General features: G+C 40.0%; 1 protein-coding gene across 1 annotated transcript in view; it reads left to right on the forward strand.

Annotated features, from left to right (window-relative positions):
- ARHGAP10 (Rho GTPase activating protein 10) overlaps positions 1-16542 on the forward strand; it is a 285825-nt gene that overhangs the window by 109386 nt on the left and 159897 nt on the right. The window contains exons 8-10 of the mRNA XM_012660012.1: positions 4461-4590; positions 7766-7872; positions 9545-9639. Of these exons, the coding sequence (XP_012515466.1) occupies positions 4461-4590; positions 7766-7872; positions 9545-9639 (332 nt within the window). The remainder of the gene's footprint in view (positions 1-4460; positions 4591-7765; positions 7873-9544; positions 9640-16542) is intronic.

Consider the following 16542-nt stretch of genomic DNA (forward strand, 5'->3'; position numbering starts at 1 on the left):
CAAAATGTATACGTGTAGATTAATCCTTGTCACCTCAAAATTGACCCTGTAGGTAGTAGAATATTTAATGATGTGATTTTTCAAAATATTTTTGCAGGCAGCAGAACATAGTTTTGTAAAAAGAACATTAGATAGCTTAGATGATTGCATTATAATCCTGATTTTTTTTTTTCTCTTTCTCCACTAATTGGAATTACAATTAGTGGAGATTGTGGAATTACACTTTTTCTGTCTGGACCTTGCCTGTCAAGGGTAGGGAAGGCCTGGATGAGAACCTTCAGGCAGCACTGTATATGTAATTTGTGGGACCAATGTGAAATGAAAAAGTAGGGCCTCTTACTGAAAATTAATTAAGAGATAGATGATAGAGCATTAACCCAAGCAGGAGACTTCTGAGCACAGGGCCTGTGTGACCTTGCAGGCTACATGTCCCTGAAGCCAGCCTTGCCTTGAGCCTCTGGGGTGAGGTATGGGGATACATAAAAGTCTTTGGGGCCTTTATCAAAACTGTCCCTGCACAGCTTGCTTAATGACGTGGAAGTACATTTATAACACACCTGGGGGAAGAGGGGATCTAGTTACCTTACATAAACCAAAATCATTTCAAAGAGACTAAGTATTTAAATAAGAATGAGCAGTACTCAGTAATGAAATCTTACATGCAAATCTTCAAGATAAGCTATCATTTGAAATGGTTCACAAAATGGCCTGGTTAATATCCTTAATACATTAAGAACTTACACAATTGACAACAGCATTCATTTTCTGTAGATAAATGGGTAAATCACAGCTTACTGGGGAAAAAAAACCTTTTTCTGTATCCTCTGGAACTTAAAGATGGTCATTAGTAAATTGCCCTAAATCCTGTGCCTATTCTCTAAATATTCCTGTCTCGTTTTTATTCTGGCTGTTTCTGAGGTCACTGGTGCAGCTCTCGGAAGTAGAGTCTATTCTTTCTCTCTGCCTCACCTTCAATACCGAAAACACCTGATTTAGGTGTTATCTTTGCTTTTCATTTTTGCTTTTATCTAATTCTTTTCTCTTCTGAAATACTGGCATCTTTGAACATGTCACTCATTCTTTATCATCTGCTGTATCTCAATGATACTGTAATTTACTCATTTCTTGGCCATTCATCTCATTCCCTGATGATGTCAGTTTTTATTATAATAAGGAGAAAATGTTGGCTAAAATGTTTTTCATATTGTTGAAAAAAATCCCAGTTATATGTTATTATTTGTGCTACAGGTATTTATGTGTTTAAGGAAATACTCAAATGTTAAAACCAAATCTTAGAATTAACTGTCTCTGTGTTATTACAGATAATTTTGATCAACTTTTCAGTATTTTATTATAGTAAAAAAAATTAAGTAGCAAAAATACTTTATAATCAGAAAAAAGGTAAAAGTTACTTAAAAGTGAAAACAACCTTTTCCTCCCATCTGATTGCATCTATTTTATTGTAAAAATGGCTAGACTTTTTTTTTTTTTGAGAGATTCACTCTTCATCCATTTTCTATAATCTAGAGTAATAAGCGGAAAGCAAGAAAGTAGCAAGATGGGTTTTAGAAAATAGATTTTCCAGAAGAATGGAAATTACATCAAAATTAAAGAATATTTTAAGAAACTAATTTTGGACTTCTGTGATCTCTATCCTCAGAAGAATATGGGGAAGGGGAGACTAGAATAGAATTCTTCCTAGAAGGAAATATAACATGAGAAATTTTAGGATTCATCCCAGAAGTGATGAAGAATGTCTAAGAAGCATTTAAGAATATGGGAAAAATATTTTTGTTACAGTGTTATGAGGAAAGTAGAATACCAAAACAATAAGCTTGCTTTCTTTTTTTAATAAAAGAGATTGGAAGTGATTACATCAAAATATGACAGTGGTTTTTTTCCTGAGGGGTGGGTTTATGGTTACTTTTTATTTTGTTTATACTTTTTGTTCCTCCCATAGGACTGTTTGTGTCCTCCTCTCTGTTTTATCATGATATGGATTCGTTCTTACACTCTGAAAAAAAATTTAAAAAGATACTTTCTATTCTAATCAGATTTAAAATAATAAAAGTATTAGGCTAAATTTAAAGTTGGTTTGTTTGGAAATGTTTATTTACTGAAACACAGAAGGAAAGGAAGGAAAACAAGACAGCAGTGGTCTTTTTTTGGCATTGGGTAGCGTCAGCCAATGACCTGCCCCGTGGGTTATTGTGAGAATTAAAGAACTACAGGTGTTTTCAGTACAGCCAGTCACAGTGTAAGTGCTCAGATGTTACCTATTGTAACATTTACTTTCTAACATTATTGTAATTAGAGGATATCTTCAAATGTACCTGGAATTTAGAATTGGAAATTGCCAGGTTCTAGCCATTCCCATTAGTGTTTAAAAACTGTGATTTTTACTTCAATTCATAATTTACCTAAAAATGATAAATTTGGAAAAAAAAAGTAGCTAAGCCTTTCCCTTCCCAGTGCAGAGACATAAGGTTCTGGGTAAGCAGGGCAGTGAGGGAGAAGTACTTCATGGAGGTGTCTGCAGCAGGGAAGATGCGATATTGGGGAGCACAGAGGTGACATGCGGAAGAGGCTTCTGGAATGTCTGGGAGATTGGTTACATCGAGCAGCTGTGTTAATTGAACAAATAGCAAATATGTTGAAGATGATGGGAGCCAGGTTTCTCACTGAGAAGAAATTCACATATTTGGAAAGGGATAGGCTAGAAAGAAACCTGAAGTATTAGAGTGGAAGTAGATTTATCAGTAGGAAGTCATGGGTTTTAAAATACATAAATAGCTACAGAAGTAGTAATATGTGTTTCTGTGTTTAAGTGTATGTATGTGTATGATATGTACATATATTTTCTAAGTCTGTCTGCTGAGAAGCCTGAGAAGCAATGACAGCCCCTTAGCTATGAATACACTATGCCCAGATTTTGGTTTCTGTAATAAATACTGCCATCCACTAAAAGGAACAAGGGTTCCTTTGGAGAAATGGCAGATTCCAGGATTAGGACAGGGGAAGTCTAAGAAGAACCTGGGTAACCTTATTGGACCAGAAAGAAAGGAATTGCTCAAAGAATTAAGGCGACAGGTCAAAAGATATAGAAATCAGCCTGAATAGGGCTCCTGCTGCTCAAATCTGGGACAATTTGAGCATAAACATAAATAATGGGATTACTGGATACAACTCATTGGCTTAAATAGAAGTGTGCACACGTGATGGCATCTATACATACATATATACATCATACACACGTATATGTGCATGTATGTATAATACACATGAGAAGTGAGGGTTGGAAATGACTTAGCAAAATGACTAAGGAAGGGAATAAAATCAGTGTGAAATCAGTATAAAGATGGACATGAAACCCTGGAGACATGAGAGATAGGAAGAAGACAGGAAACTACCTATAAACTGATCAATTCTTTGCTTAGAGTACATAAACAGATTCTTTTTTTTTTTTTTTTTAGCGCTTAGTTTGTGTTTAAAATAAACCTCTGCAGATAGATTTCTCCTTTTACAACCTACATTTATCAGACTCTCCATCCCACTGGAAAAAAAATGTACCATTCTGTCATTTTTCTGCTCTTAGGACCCTTGATAACTCCTTTTATTGTAGGGAGGAGAGAGAAGAAATTTCGGTGATAATTTTCTATCTCAGCTCCTCCGTAGTTTCACATCAGCAGTTTCTCAGTATTAACACAATTATTTTTCAGCGTGGATGAAAGAAATGTCCAGGAACTCGGTGGTGCTGACTCATCACAGTCGCCTTGGTGATTTTGTCACTTCACATTGCACGCGGGTTTATTACGGTGTGGCCGTTTGACAGATATTGGCAAACCAAGTCCCCTGGGTTTTGGAAATGTGATTTGTCTCTTCAGATGTCAAAGACATTATTTATAGCAGAGTTTCTCCTCCACTTCTTTCTTCAGGGAAGAAATGTCATTTTCAAGCACAATTACCATGACCTATGTACACTGACACTCATATTGATTATTAATAGTTTGCAAAGCAGAATTAAGTTTTTTGAGATTCTGAGTACTTACAGATTGCTAGTGTGATAGTAACAACTTGAGTCAAATTGGTCATTGCAAAGGAGATTCTTCCCAGGTACATATTTTATGACCTAATTTTTTTTTTTTTTTTTTTAACCTAAGATGTAGTAATACTGTGAGACCCAAAGGCAGGAATTTTTATAGTAAATAATAGCATTATTCATGGTGTTAGAAAGCTTCAAAAGTAAATGACCTTTAGTTTCTTTGTCTTTTACTCCTCTGTTAGCTATTTTACCACTACTTTTTTTCCTTTGAACATGAATCTCCATAACAAGACACACTGGAAAGGATGGGGATATTTTGAGAAATTTATAAAATAGTTTACAGTTATCCAGAAACTGTAAAGTGTACATGAGAGAACTCAGAACTTAAAATTTATGTGTGTTTTTTAATCCATTTTAGACACGGAATCGATTTGAAGGAACAAGGTCAGAAGTGGAAGAGCTTATGAACAAAATCAGACAGCATCCCAAGGACCACAAACGAGCAAGTCAGTTTACAGCAGAAGGCTACCTGTATGTGCAGGAAAAAAGTAAGAGGCCCTCAAGCAGTGGCTGAATGGCTGGTTCAAAATCCAAACTGTTGAAAACTCTGCTATTCTCCTTGTCATTGCTGTGACATTTTGGGAAATTATTTCTACCATCTTCTTTGCCCTCTCCTGTCCTAGAAGGTGTATTTTGCATGTTTGGAGAAAACACATTTGTGCTCTGGACAGGGTCCAGTGAGCTTAGGACAGGCTGCGAGCACCCTGCTCTCCAGACACATGTTGACACTCTGCTCCACACTGTGCCCTCAGGAACTTGCTTGTGAGGGAGCCAGTGTCCTGTGTAAGGCTAAATTAAAAGTGAGCCAGAGCTACGAGGGTATTAACTTTTTCCTCCTTTCCCCCACCCTGTCCTTCTCACCAACACAACCCCACAGACACATATTTGTAAACACGTACGCACCCTCCCCTCCCACAACCTTGGTTCTCCTTTAAGATCAGGAGAGACATCTCTCTCTCTCCTTCCTTGACACCATTTCTGTCCGCAACAATCTGAGATATTTGCTTCTTATAAAAATTATCAAGAAAATTACTGATGGCCATAAAAAATATTCCTACGTGGCACCCTAACTTATTTCATGGGGGTTTTAGGATCGTGGCTGTCTTAGCAATTATCTAGTGCATTGGGAGTCCTTACTTTGAAAATTTAAGGACCCATATCTCTTTCAAGCTTTGAATAATTTGGTCTTACTTAAACAGCTAAGCTCTTAAAGTTTACTCCTTCAACTGTAGAGCCCAATTGCTAGTTAGTAGAAAGGATGAGGATGTGAAATATGTCTATGTTTACTATTTTCCTCCCTTCCCACCTCAACTATAATTAGGGTGCTTTACAATTTTCATTTTATTTGGTAATCGTGGCTGATTTACAGGTTTTTCAGACTGATCGATTTAGTAGTAGAGAGTACTCAGGGAACAGTTATGTAGTATCTGTGCTTTGAATTGAATGTTATATGCAGTCAGCAGGATGGTTGTACTTTTTTCATCTGCCATTATTTAATCTGGAATCTCATAGTCTTCTCATGAACATTTATATGACATGGCAGACTCTGCATTTTTCTCATACTTTATCTTCTTAGTCGCAGTTTTTTAAATTGAATTTGAAAGAGCTAAATTAAAATCTTGGATGGAGTAATGAGAATGTTAGAACTCTTCGTATTGTATGTCCAAGTGAAAATCAACAGGAAAATTTAATTTTTAGGTTCGTAACTCTTGCTTAACTCTTGGCTTTCAGAGAAATGGGGCTGAAACTAGACTGGGAAAAAATACAAACAGTAGTGGCAAAATTCTTTTCTCATTTACTGTATGCCTGGTACTATGCTAAATTCTTCATACAACTTATCTCATTTATCCATCAAACAACTGTGTGAAGTATATGGTGCTGTTATCACCACATTTGTCAGTGCAATGGAGGCACCGAGAGGTCAACAAGGTTCCCAAGATCATACACCTACTAAATGCTGGGATTGTCAGCCTGTGACTGGAGTCTGTGTTGGCGCCCTCCCCCCTAGTGGCCGGAGCTGGGCAGGTGTGCAAAAGCATCGTTAGCCTCTGTGCTCAGAGCTGGTTGAGTAGGATCTGGTGGGTGTAAGGAGGTGATGGTGGCTTAATTAGTGGAAAGACCTTGGTATTTGGGGCCATACTCTGAGGTTTGACTTTGTCATTTCTCAGGCATTTGGTCTAAGCTTAAGTTTCTTTAGATTAAAAAGATAATATACCATCCCTTCCTTGAAGTTTTTTTCCTCAGTGTTAAATGAGGTATCTTTGCATTTTTGTGAACCATAGACCGCTGTACAAATGCTAGTTATTTGTAACACACACACCAGTGGTTCCCAAATTCCGGTTTTTGGACTAACATGATCTGAGATAAAATTTACTGTGGTCTAGTAACTCCTTTCATCTCTTCCCCCCCTCCCAAGTAATGTGGTTGGCTTTTCCTAAAGCTAAATACATTCCTTTTAAATGAGTTCTCTTTTTCCCTCCTGAGTTTGGTCCTTTGTTGATTTTTTTAGGTGTAGAAGGTTTATTTATATAGGAAATTATGGTGATACTAGGCCAGGCATGGTAGCTCCGCCTCTAATCCTAGCACTCTGGCTAGCCGAGGCAAGAGGATTGCTTGAGGTCAGGAGTTCCAGATCAGCCTGAGCAAGAGTGAGACTGCCATCTCTACAAAAAATAGAAAAAAATTAGGCAGGCGTCATGGAACATGCCTGTAGTCCCAGCTACTAGGGAGGCTGAGGCAGGAGGATCACTTGAGCCCAGGAGTTTGAGGTTGCTGTGAGCTACAATGGCGGATGATGTCACTGCACTCTACCCAGGGAGACAGAGTGAGACACTCAAAAAAAAATAAAATGATGGCAATAGTAGGTGCTAATTGCTTTTTAAAAAAATGTCTTTACTTGGTAAAAGGAAAAAATTGTCAGCCTCTGCTAGGCCTAAACTTTCATTTGTTATGATTGGACTTTAACTGGTGTGTGAAATTCCAGATGCCAGGGTACCCCTGACGTAGACCACCGGCTTTTAAGAGCTCTGGTGGTGGTACTACTGACTTGGCAAGAATTGAAAAGGGATTCTGAGAATGTTCTGGTGTGTATAGAGACTGTTTACCCCCGTTGAGTCTTATGTTTCTTCATATTTCATTTCTAAAGCTTTACCATAGTCAGTAAGAGCAGCTGCTTACCAGGGCGCTATTAGTGAGGTTAAAGCGCTCGGTGGATTTTTAGACTAACTGCTGCTTCTCGGCACTGTGATTCTATAATTCCATCATTTTGAGAGGCTGGAATTGAATCCCAAACCGTCACATATATTGGATGTAACTTTTGAGACCCTCGTGAGGTCTTAGTACCTAGAAACAAACCAAAAATAGAACTTACAAGTAAGAGATTTTCAGGTTTGAGGTAACTGTTGGTTTTTCTAGCAAACTATTTTAAAAGTATGTCATTAAATCACTGTTGCTGAAAATGTCTTAGAATTTTCTCTCCAAGTCTCTCCGTGGGCCTTTTTGTTCTCCCTAGTGTTTTCCTTTTATTAGAACCAGCCGTGTTGCTGGGTTGTTTCAGTGAGCCGTATTAGTTGCTGCTTTTATTGAGTTTTTCCTCTTTAGTAATTGGTTTGGAGCTCTGCATATCTGCTTATTTATGAGGGAAATAAATGTTTTTTGTTGAAGGGCCTGCTCCATTCGGTTCCAGTTGGGTCAAACACTACTGCATGTATCGGAAAGCAGCCAAGAAGTTCAACATGATCCCATTTGAGCACAGATCTGGGGGGAAACTTGTAAGTATTTGATTCTACATAGCATAAGAGGTAATGTTTGAGGGTGTCACTTTAATGGTTTGTATTTTAATGGTTTATATTTACTAAGGATAAATAAATTTTGTTTTTAGCATGAAAATCTTTGCTTTCTTTTGTTTCTAAAAATTGATCAGAAAACAGAACAGTTTTCTGTGTTTTCTGAGTTGCATTCATAGGTTTTTACAGTCGGAGTTTTTGGTAAGAGAACAGTAGAATCCTTTGATGTCACTTGCACATGTGTATTCACAGCCGGAGAACATTATAAAGTAGAGTGATCTGTGATGAATTTCACTGTTGTTCAGTTAGACTTACAAAGTTCTCACTTAGGTACTCCCCATTTAGTTGATTCCCCATCAAAGAAATAAACAGCAAAGCAAAAGCATGATAGTTACAAAAGGGCAAGAAGACCTCAGGGAGTTGGCTGTGTAGGAAAAGTAATCTTCATATGCATCTTAAATAGAGCTGCATCTCATAACAGTAATTGATGGTCTAGAGACAAAGCTCTTCCCACCGATACCGAACATACTTGGTACCACATTTTAGGAAAGCAGGTTAATTCCTTGCTTGCTGGGTAGATGGGTGTAGTTTTGCTGCGGTGAATACAGAATTAACCCACGTTCACTCCTATTTACATATACTTTGCTTGTTCCAGAAAAATATTTAAAGCAGCTTGCAATAAAAACATTCATGTAGTAATGAAATAGACGTGAAAAGTCAAGGGTCATGGGGAAGAGAGTGAGGTAAGGATGTCACTCTTACTGGCTGATGGGGTTAAGATTGAACATCAGTCTTGAGTCAACTTTCTATCAGCTAATTCAAGTCCTAACACATTTCTGCTTAGTGATGTCTTTCTGTTTTAGCCTCCAAATAATGGAAAATTACATTTTGGAATATAACTGATATTTTGAATAGTTATATATTTGAATGCTTATTTAATATTAGCAATCCTCATATTCTAGAAAATATTAACGTGTTTTAAAAGTGTGTACTCAGACAACTTATAGTTCTTTACTGAGTACCTGAATTCCTGTACTGCTTCTGTCTTTAGTCTCCTACCTCTTTTTAATGCTCTTAGAGAGGATGGTTTAAGTGACATAAATGGGACCATATTAAAAAAAATTAAAGATAAATTCAAGGTGATTCACGTAGGAAAGAGAAAAACTGCATGGATTGAATGGTTTTAGCTTTAGATTATCACAGTACCTGATCTAGGGCCCTTAGTGTACTTTTAGTTTGATCCATATGGAATTGCAGTTTTTGTAGATCAAAAAAGGTCACATATTGACTATGACTTATGGTATAACATAATGCAAAATAAAAACAAATTTTCACTTTTAAACAGTATAATAAGAGAGTAACAAATATTCTAGCATCTGGAAACTACTGTTAATCTACCTTTTAGAATTAACATTGATGAGGTTTTGTTTAATGTCATTATAATCAGTGTATGATCTGGAAAACCTGAAGAACTGGAGAATAACAAAAAAAGATTACGAGTTTAGATTCTAAATAGTGTTTAAATTAGTTTGAAAGAGAATAAAGAGAAGGGACTTATAATCTTGAGCCTTGGCTTCCCACCCCTCAAGATAGAGAGGCTCACTGTGTATATGCTTATACTATAGTTTTACAGAATGTTTAAAATGATTATTTGCAGGGGGATGGAGAGGTGTTCTTTTTGAAAGAATGTACCAAAAGGCATACAGACTCCATTGACAGAAGGTTTTGTTTTGACATAGAAGCTGCTGACCGGTAAGTTACTGGAATTATTGGACATGATGAAAGAGTCATTTTGAAAAATGATTTTAAAAAAGTAGAGATTAGTTGCAACTGGGATCTCCATGGCCTGAAAGAATATTAACTTGTTACATTGCCAGGCTGTGTATTCATTATAAGCTGTTCAGTCTTGGTCACTGTGTTTAGCTATAGAGTGATAGTTTCATCTTGGCTGAAGTTGACAGTCATTCTAATCAGTGTTGTCACTTAAAAAATTACCTTGGAGCATTTCACTGTTGATCCCAGCCTAATCTTCGGCACAAGGAGAACAATGAGTGAGAGTGAGGAAGTAGGTGGCAAAGCTAAAAAGGGGTGGTGGGTAGCTGTTAATGCAGAACAACATTCACTTTCATGTGTGGGAATTTTCAGTGTGTGTCCTCTGTGTGCGATGGAGGAGGTTAGGCAAACTCTGTTTAGTCAAAGACCAGTTATTTTTTTCTTATTGTATGACTTTCAGTTATTTAGTTACCAAAGAATCTTTGCCAGAGAGGAGGAAGGAAAAGAAGAAAAAAGTTTATCTGTCAATGTTACCACTTGTCTGGCATTAATTTCTTTTTTCTTTTCTTCTCGTTTTATCTTCCTTTCCTCTTTCCTTTCCCTTTCCCTTTCTTTCCCTTTCCTTACATTTCCTTGAAAGTTTATGGTTTGCAAGGCATTTCTCTTGTAAACAACTTGTAGAATGTGAGTTGGTGGGAGTGGGACGGAGGGAAAAGGAAGCAGGATGCCCCAAGAGCCCTGCTTCTATCACGACAACCTGCATCGAGGCCAAGAACTTTTTCTTGACTCAAGTGTATCAGACTCTTCCTCCTAGGATTTGGGAATTGCGATCAGAGACCTCCACTTGGTCTTTGCGGAGTTTATGTCATCTTAGGGCTGTGATGTGGCTGTCTTTTGCTGTGTGAAGGGAGAAGCAGATGAAATGAGGGGGAGGCGTGAGGTGCAAGTTCTAGGAGGAGGAAGCAGCAAGTGCAAAAGCCCACAGGCAGGAACATGCTAGATGTTTCCATGGGGCAGAGAGGAGGCCAGCCAGTGTGGAGCTGGTAGGAGATGGGGCTGGGCGGATCCTGCCAAGCCTGGTCGATGCATAAGAAGGGGGAGAATGGATTCTAAGCAGCCAGAGGAAACCGTTAATTAAGCAGGAAAATGACAAGATCAAATCTCCTTTTCTGAGAGTTTGGCTCTGAGTGCTGGTGGACCTACCTGGACAAGGCAGGGGACAGTCAGGAGGCCGGCCTTGCCTTGGCAGAGGTGCTGGGTTAGGTGGGCCATGGGGGGCAGGAGCGAAGAGGAGCACTGCCACTTTGTCCCTCTGAGCCACAGGTCTTTTCTCTACAACACGGGATTGAAGGTTCCTGCTGACCTCTTAGGGATGATGAAGGTTAAATGAAGGGACATATGACAAAGTTTGATATAGAGTAAGTTCTCATTAAGTGGCAGTTGTCGTCGTTGTTATTCCCCTAATAATAAAACAGAGCCCTCACCAGGCTTGTATTCTAATGTGGGAAATAGACAAAACAAATTAAAGTGCTAGGATTGAGAGAGGTGATGGGGGTACCGTGGGGAGACACTCGTCTCCCTTGGAAATAGAGCAATACCAGGATTTGAGGAACTCTGCTCTGCTTTCTGTCTTACTCACCATCCCTCTGTCTGAAATCTCTCTGTGTCCTGTCTGGCATTAACTTCTATGTCTTCCACTAGCACTTAGGAAAATAATGGTACTCATAGAATATTTGTTTTTTAATGGGGCAGTGATTCCTTGCCAGCCCTGGTTTTGGCAATGATGGTTTTTAGATCAGGCTATTTTGTGTTTGTATAATAAAAGCTTTTAAAGCAAAAGTTCTGTTCAGGTGAGCTTGGATGAGATAGCCAAGTCTCTGGGGGTAGTGCAGAAGGGGAAGGTCTGTGCTTTCCTTTTCAGCAAATGAATTGAAGACCAGACACTGAACATAAAAATGTGCCCTTAAGCACATGATAAATTTGGCACTACCATGAAAAGGACTAGTAGTTAAATAAGCATTTGCCAAGGTTGGAAAAGATGAAAGAGAATGTCAGTGTAAAAGAAGCTAAATTTCAAGCCAATAAGAAATTGTTCCAGACTTTAAGAAGAGAATTAGTCTGTGCCATGCAACTTGAGCATACGTATGGGTGCACACACCCATGGACAGCATTTGAGTCCTTTCTCTGTGCCAGTGTTGTAAAAGCTTGCATGTTTTAACTTGTTTATTCCTCACCATGGTTCTCTTACATAGATATTATCCTTTCCATTTTATGAGAGACTGAGGCACAGAGTGGTTGAGCAGTTCCCCTAAGGTCACACAGGTAGTAGAATTGCTGAGATTTGAACCCCTGCTTTCTGCCTTCAGAGCGCAGCCTCATAACCACTACGCCATAGGCCTCAGCAGATTACTGTATGATTAGGATGTTTCCTAAATAATTGACGAAAGCGAGTCAGCAGCGTTGTCTCCTAGAAAATGTGGCAAGTGAGGAAAATCTGATTTGTTTTGAAAGCTGGTTACTTGTAGTACTTTCATATATTGTTTTAATGCGATTTGTATTTTTGGCCTAACTCCGTATTTTCTCTGAGACCTTGATTATACCAAATTATTTTTTATCAGCCATGATCCTTACTATGATTTTAACCACTCTCCACCCCTCACAAAGGCAGACGAAGGATTCCTCTGTTTTCACATATAAGGATGGTAACTTACAGGGAGACTTGGAACTAGGGAGGACCTTGAGAGTGATCTATGCTAGTGGTTTTCCAGCTGCTTTATAGCGACACCCTGTTTTCAAATGAAATTTTACACTTATGCATATATAAAACAAAAAAAGAGAGTTACCTTATAAAAGATGGGTAGGGGGCCTAGATCCCCACTCTTTTAGCTTCCCATTTTTTCTTGCAGAAATCTCTTAATTTACTTCTGAGACCCAGAGCCCCTTTCCGGGAACTCCTGGTAGGCGACCTAATCTAGTCTGGAAGGTTCGAGAAAGGCACACGGAGGATCTGACATCTAAATTGATAACTGAAGGATTATTTGGAGGCAGCTGGGACTGAGACTCATAGGCCGGGCAGAGTGAGTGTCACAAGTGGAGGCCCGGAGACGTAGAGGCTCCCCAGGAGCCTCCAGCATCGCTGGAGCAAAGGCCAGGGGGAGGGGGAGAGGAGGTTTGAGATGGGGACAAGGGCCTCAACTTGAGGTTTTCGAGCTTAACCCATTAAATGGTTTTAAGCAGGGCAGCGCACGACATATTTATATTTGTGTTTTTCACAGCTCACTCTGGCAGGATAGAGAAAGATTTAGAGGAGGCAAGAGTGGAAAGGAGTGAGTAGTTTAAGGAGGGAGTGAGAGGGCAGTGGAGGCTAGCGGAGGCTAGTCTCGATTTGAGGGAGACTTTCAGGGATAAACTGGGTGTTGAAGTGCAGGGTGAAGGAGGGGAAGGTTTCTGGCTCGAGTAAATGGTGCCATTTACTAAGATGGGAAACAAAGGAGAAATAAGAATGGGGGAAGACGGTAAATTCAGGTCATGTTGAGTTAGTTAAATTGCTGTGGATCATTGAAAAAAAAAAAAAAACACCCAGTAGGAAACTGGGGACAGTGCTTGTCAGCTACAGCAGCATTTGACTTGGTGTTCACCTTCGACCTCCTGAAAGTCTCCATCCTTTGAGTTCCATGATAGTGAACTGTTCTGGTTCTCCTCACATCTCTTGATCCTCCCTAGTTCAGCCATTGCTTCTTAAATGTTGTCATTTCCTGTGGTTGTCTTTTCTCTCTTTCTGTATCTGTCCATTTTCATGCTTTTACTCTCGAAGTGTATCTCCCTAAACGTGTATTTCTCTTACCTTTCTCTGTGTTTTGAACTGCTTCTAGAATCTTTAGCTTCTTTTTTTTTTTTTTTTTTTTTGAGACAGAGTCTCACTTTTTTGCCTTGGCTAGAGTGAGTGCCGTGGCGTCAGCCTAGCTCACAGCAACCTCAAACTCCTGGGCTTAAGCAATCCTCCTGCCTCAGCCTCCCAAGTAGCTGGGACTACAGGCATGCGCCACCATGCCCAGCTAATTTTTTCTATATGTTTTTAGCTGTCCAATTAATTTCTTTCTATTTTTGGTAGAGACGGGGGTCTCGCTCTTGCTCAGGCTGGTCTCGAACTCCTGAGCTGAAACAATCCGCCCGCCTCGGCCTCCCAGAGTGCTAGGATTACAGGCGTGAGCCACTGCGCCCGGCCTTTAGCTTCTTATATGGTTCAGGTTAAGCATCCCTAATCTGAAAATCTGAATTCTGAATGCTCCAAAATCCAAAACTTTTTGAGCACCAATGTGATTCCACAATTGGAAAATTCCACACTTGACCTCATGTGTTGGGTTGCAGTCAAAACTTTATTTCATATACAAAATTATTATTATTAATATTATTTTTAGAGATGACGTCTCTGTTGCCCTGGAGTGCAGTGGTGCCATGATAGCTCACTGTAGCCTCAAACTCCTGGACTCAAGCGATCCTCCTGCCTCAGCCTCCTGAGTAGCTGGGACTACAGATGTGCACCACCATGCCCGGCTAATTTTCTTATTTTCCATTTTTTGTAGAGATAGGGTCTTGCTGTATTGCCCAGGCTGGTCTTGAACACCTGGCCTCAAGTGATCCTTCTCCTTCAGCCTCTCAAAGTGTTAGAATTACAGGCATGCACCACTATGCCTGGCTCATGTACAAAACTGTTAAACATATTGTATAAAATTACCATCAGACTATGTGTCTAAGGTGGATATGAAACATAAATGAATTTCATATTTAGATTTGGGTCCCATCCCCAAGATATCTCATTATGTGCATGCAAATATTCCAAAATCCGAAGAATCCCAAAACCCAAAACAGTTCTGGTCCCATGCAGTTTAGATGTGGGGTACTCAACCTGTAAATCTCCAGTTCTACTCTTTTTATAATTCTTGGTAATTTCAGTGTCACTTCAGATGATCTTTTCAGCACTCTGCTTGTTGCCTCCTTGACCTCCTCTCCTTCGGTGATCTGGTTCTTTACCACACTGTAGTCATTCCCTCCTGTGATCGTTCTCAGACCGTGTCATTAGGAGCTGCAGTCCCTCGGTGATCTTGATTGCAAACCTTTCTCTTTCTGACACCACCTTCTGTCCTTCCCTGCTGACTCTTTCCTAGTAATAATCTGCTAGATCCCCCAAGGAAGACCTGTAATCAGTTGATCCCACAGCACCTCAGCTGCCTTGGGCCCTTCCTTCCTTCCTTAACTAGTATAAGTTTCATACTCATCATAGTCAGTCTCTTTTTAATACCCTCAACTCCATTGCCCTTTTTCTTCTTTATTACACTTGTTAGCACAACCCCAATTTAGGTAAGATTCAGTTCTTTCTTCTCTCTTTCTGGAGAAACACATTGTACCACATTCACTGGGATCATGTCAAATACATGACCACTAGTCTCAAATAGGCCATTAATGTTAACCACTAATCATGCTATGTTTTCTTGGTTCCTTCATTCTCCCAGTTGATGAATATTTCATATTTTCCTCTTTTTTTAGCCTCTGATGCTGCCTCCCTTTCCTGATGACTTTGTGTCCTATTTTGTTGAGGAGTAGAAGCAATAACAAGAGCTCTTTCCCTGCTATGTACATCCACCTCCACCGTCAGTGCCCAGATACCCTCCCTTTCCTCCGTTATTATGGGAGCTGTCTATGTTCCTAATCAAGGCTACCTCTCTGTTTCGTTGTTTCTGTTCACTTTTCCCATCCTCTCTCCTCTTCTCCAGGACTGTGGTCCTCAACCCCTGGCCCGTGGACTGGTACGGGTCTGTGGCTTCTTAAGAACTGGGCTGCACAGCAGGAGGTGAGCGGTGGACAAGCAAAGCTTCATCTGTATTTACAGCCACTCCCCATTGCTGGCATCACGGCATAAGCTCCGCCTCCTGTCAGATCAGCGACTGCTTTAGATTCTCATAGGAGCTCTAACCCTACCGCAAACTGCGCATGCGAGGGATCTAGGTCGTGCACTCCTTATGGGAATCTAATGCCTGATGATCTGAGGTGGCGCTGAGGCGGTGATGCTAGCACTGGGGAGTGGCTGCAAATACAGATTATCATTAGCAGGTTTGACTGCACAATAAATGTAATGCACGTGAATCATCCTGAAACCATCCTCCCCCACCACCCCTGTCCTTGGAAAAATTGTCTTCCATGTAACTGGTCCTTGGTGCCAAAAAGGTTGTGGACCACTGCTCCCAGGATATTGCTCAAGCAACTCTTCTTTTTCTTTCTTGTTAACATTAGTTTGCCTCTCATCTTCATGTGAAATGCTCTTATTTCATTCATCTTAAAAAAACCCAGAAAACCCAAATCTACCACAACCATTATCAACAATGAAACAGCCCTTCCCTTTCATCTACTTTCCTCCCATAAACAGCAAAAATTCTTCAAAAAGCTAGTATGCTCATGGTCCCAAATTTCTTTCCCGCTCTGCTCTGTTGCGCTCTCTCCACTCTGGCCGTTGCCCCACAGTTGCGTTTGCTGTGAGGTTGTCAGTGGTCTTGGTGTGGCTGGGCCCAGTGGTCAATCCTCAACGCTCGGTCTTTCCCCGCAGCCTCATTGACACGGCCTGTCACTCTCTCCTCCAAGTTACACTCGCATCACGTGATTCGAGGACATCACACCTCCCTGTTTTTCTCCCACCTCAATGGCTTTTCAGTTTTTTTTTTTTTTTTTTTCTACTCCTTTGCCAGTTCTGCGTTTCCCAGCCCTCTTGATGTTGGAGTTCTCTGGGCCTCAGTCCTTAGATCTCATCTTTCTACTCATGGTCCCCTGTGATGTTGTCCAGCCTCATGACTTTAAATGCCATCTGTATGTTGGTAACTCTCAAATTTATTG

This window comes from Propithecus coquereli, unplaced genomic scaffold (genome assembly GCF_000956105.1).
Source record: "Propithecus coquereli isolate 6110/MARCELLA unplaced genomic scaffold, Pcoq_1.0 Scaffold65, whole genome shotgun sequence".
NCBI classification, from domain to species: domain Eukaryota; kingdom Metazoa; phylum Chordata; class Mammalia; order Primates; family Indriidae; genus Propithecus; species Propithecus coquereli.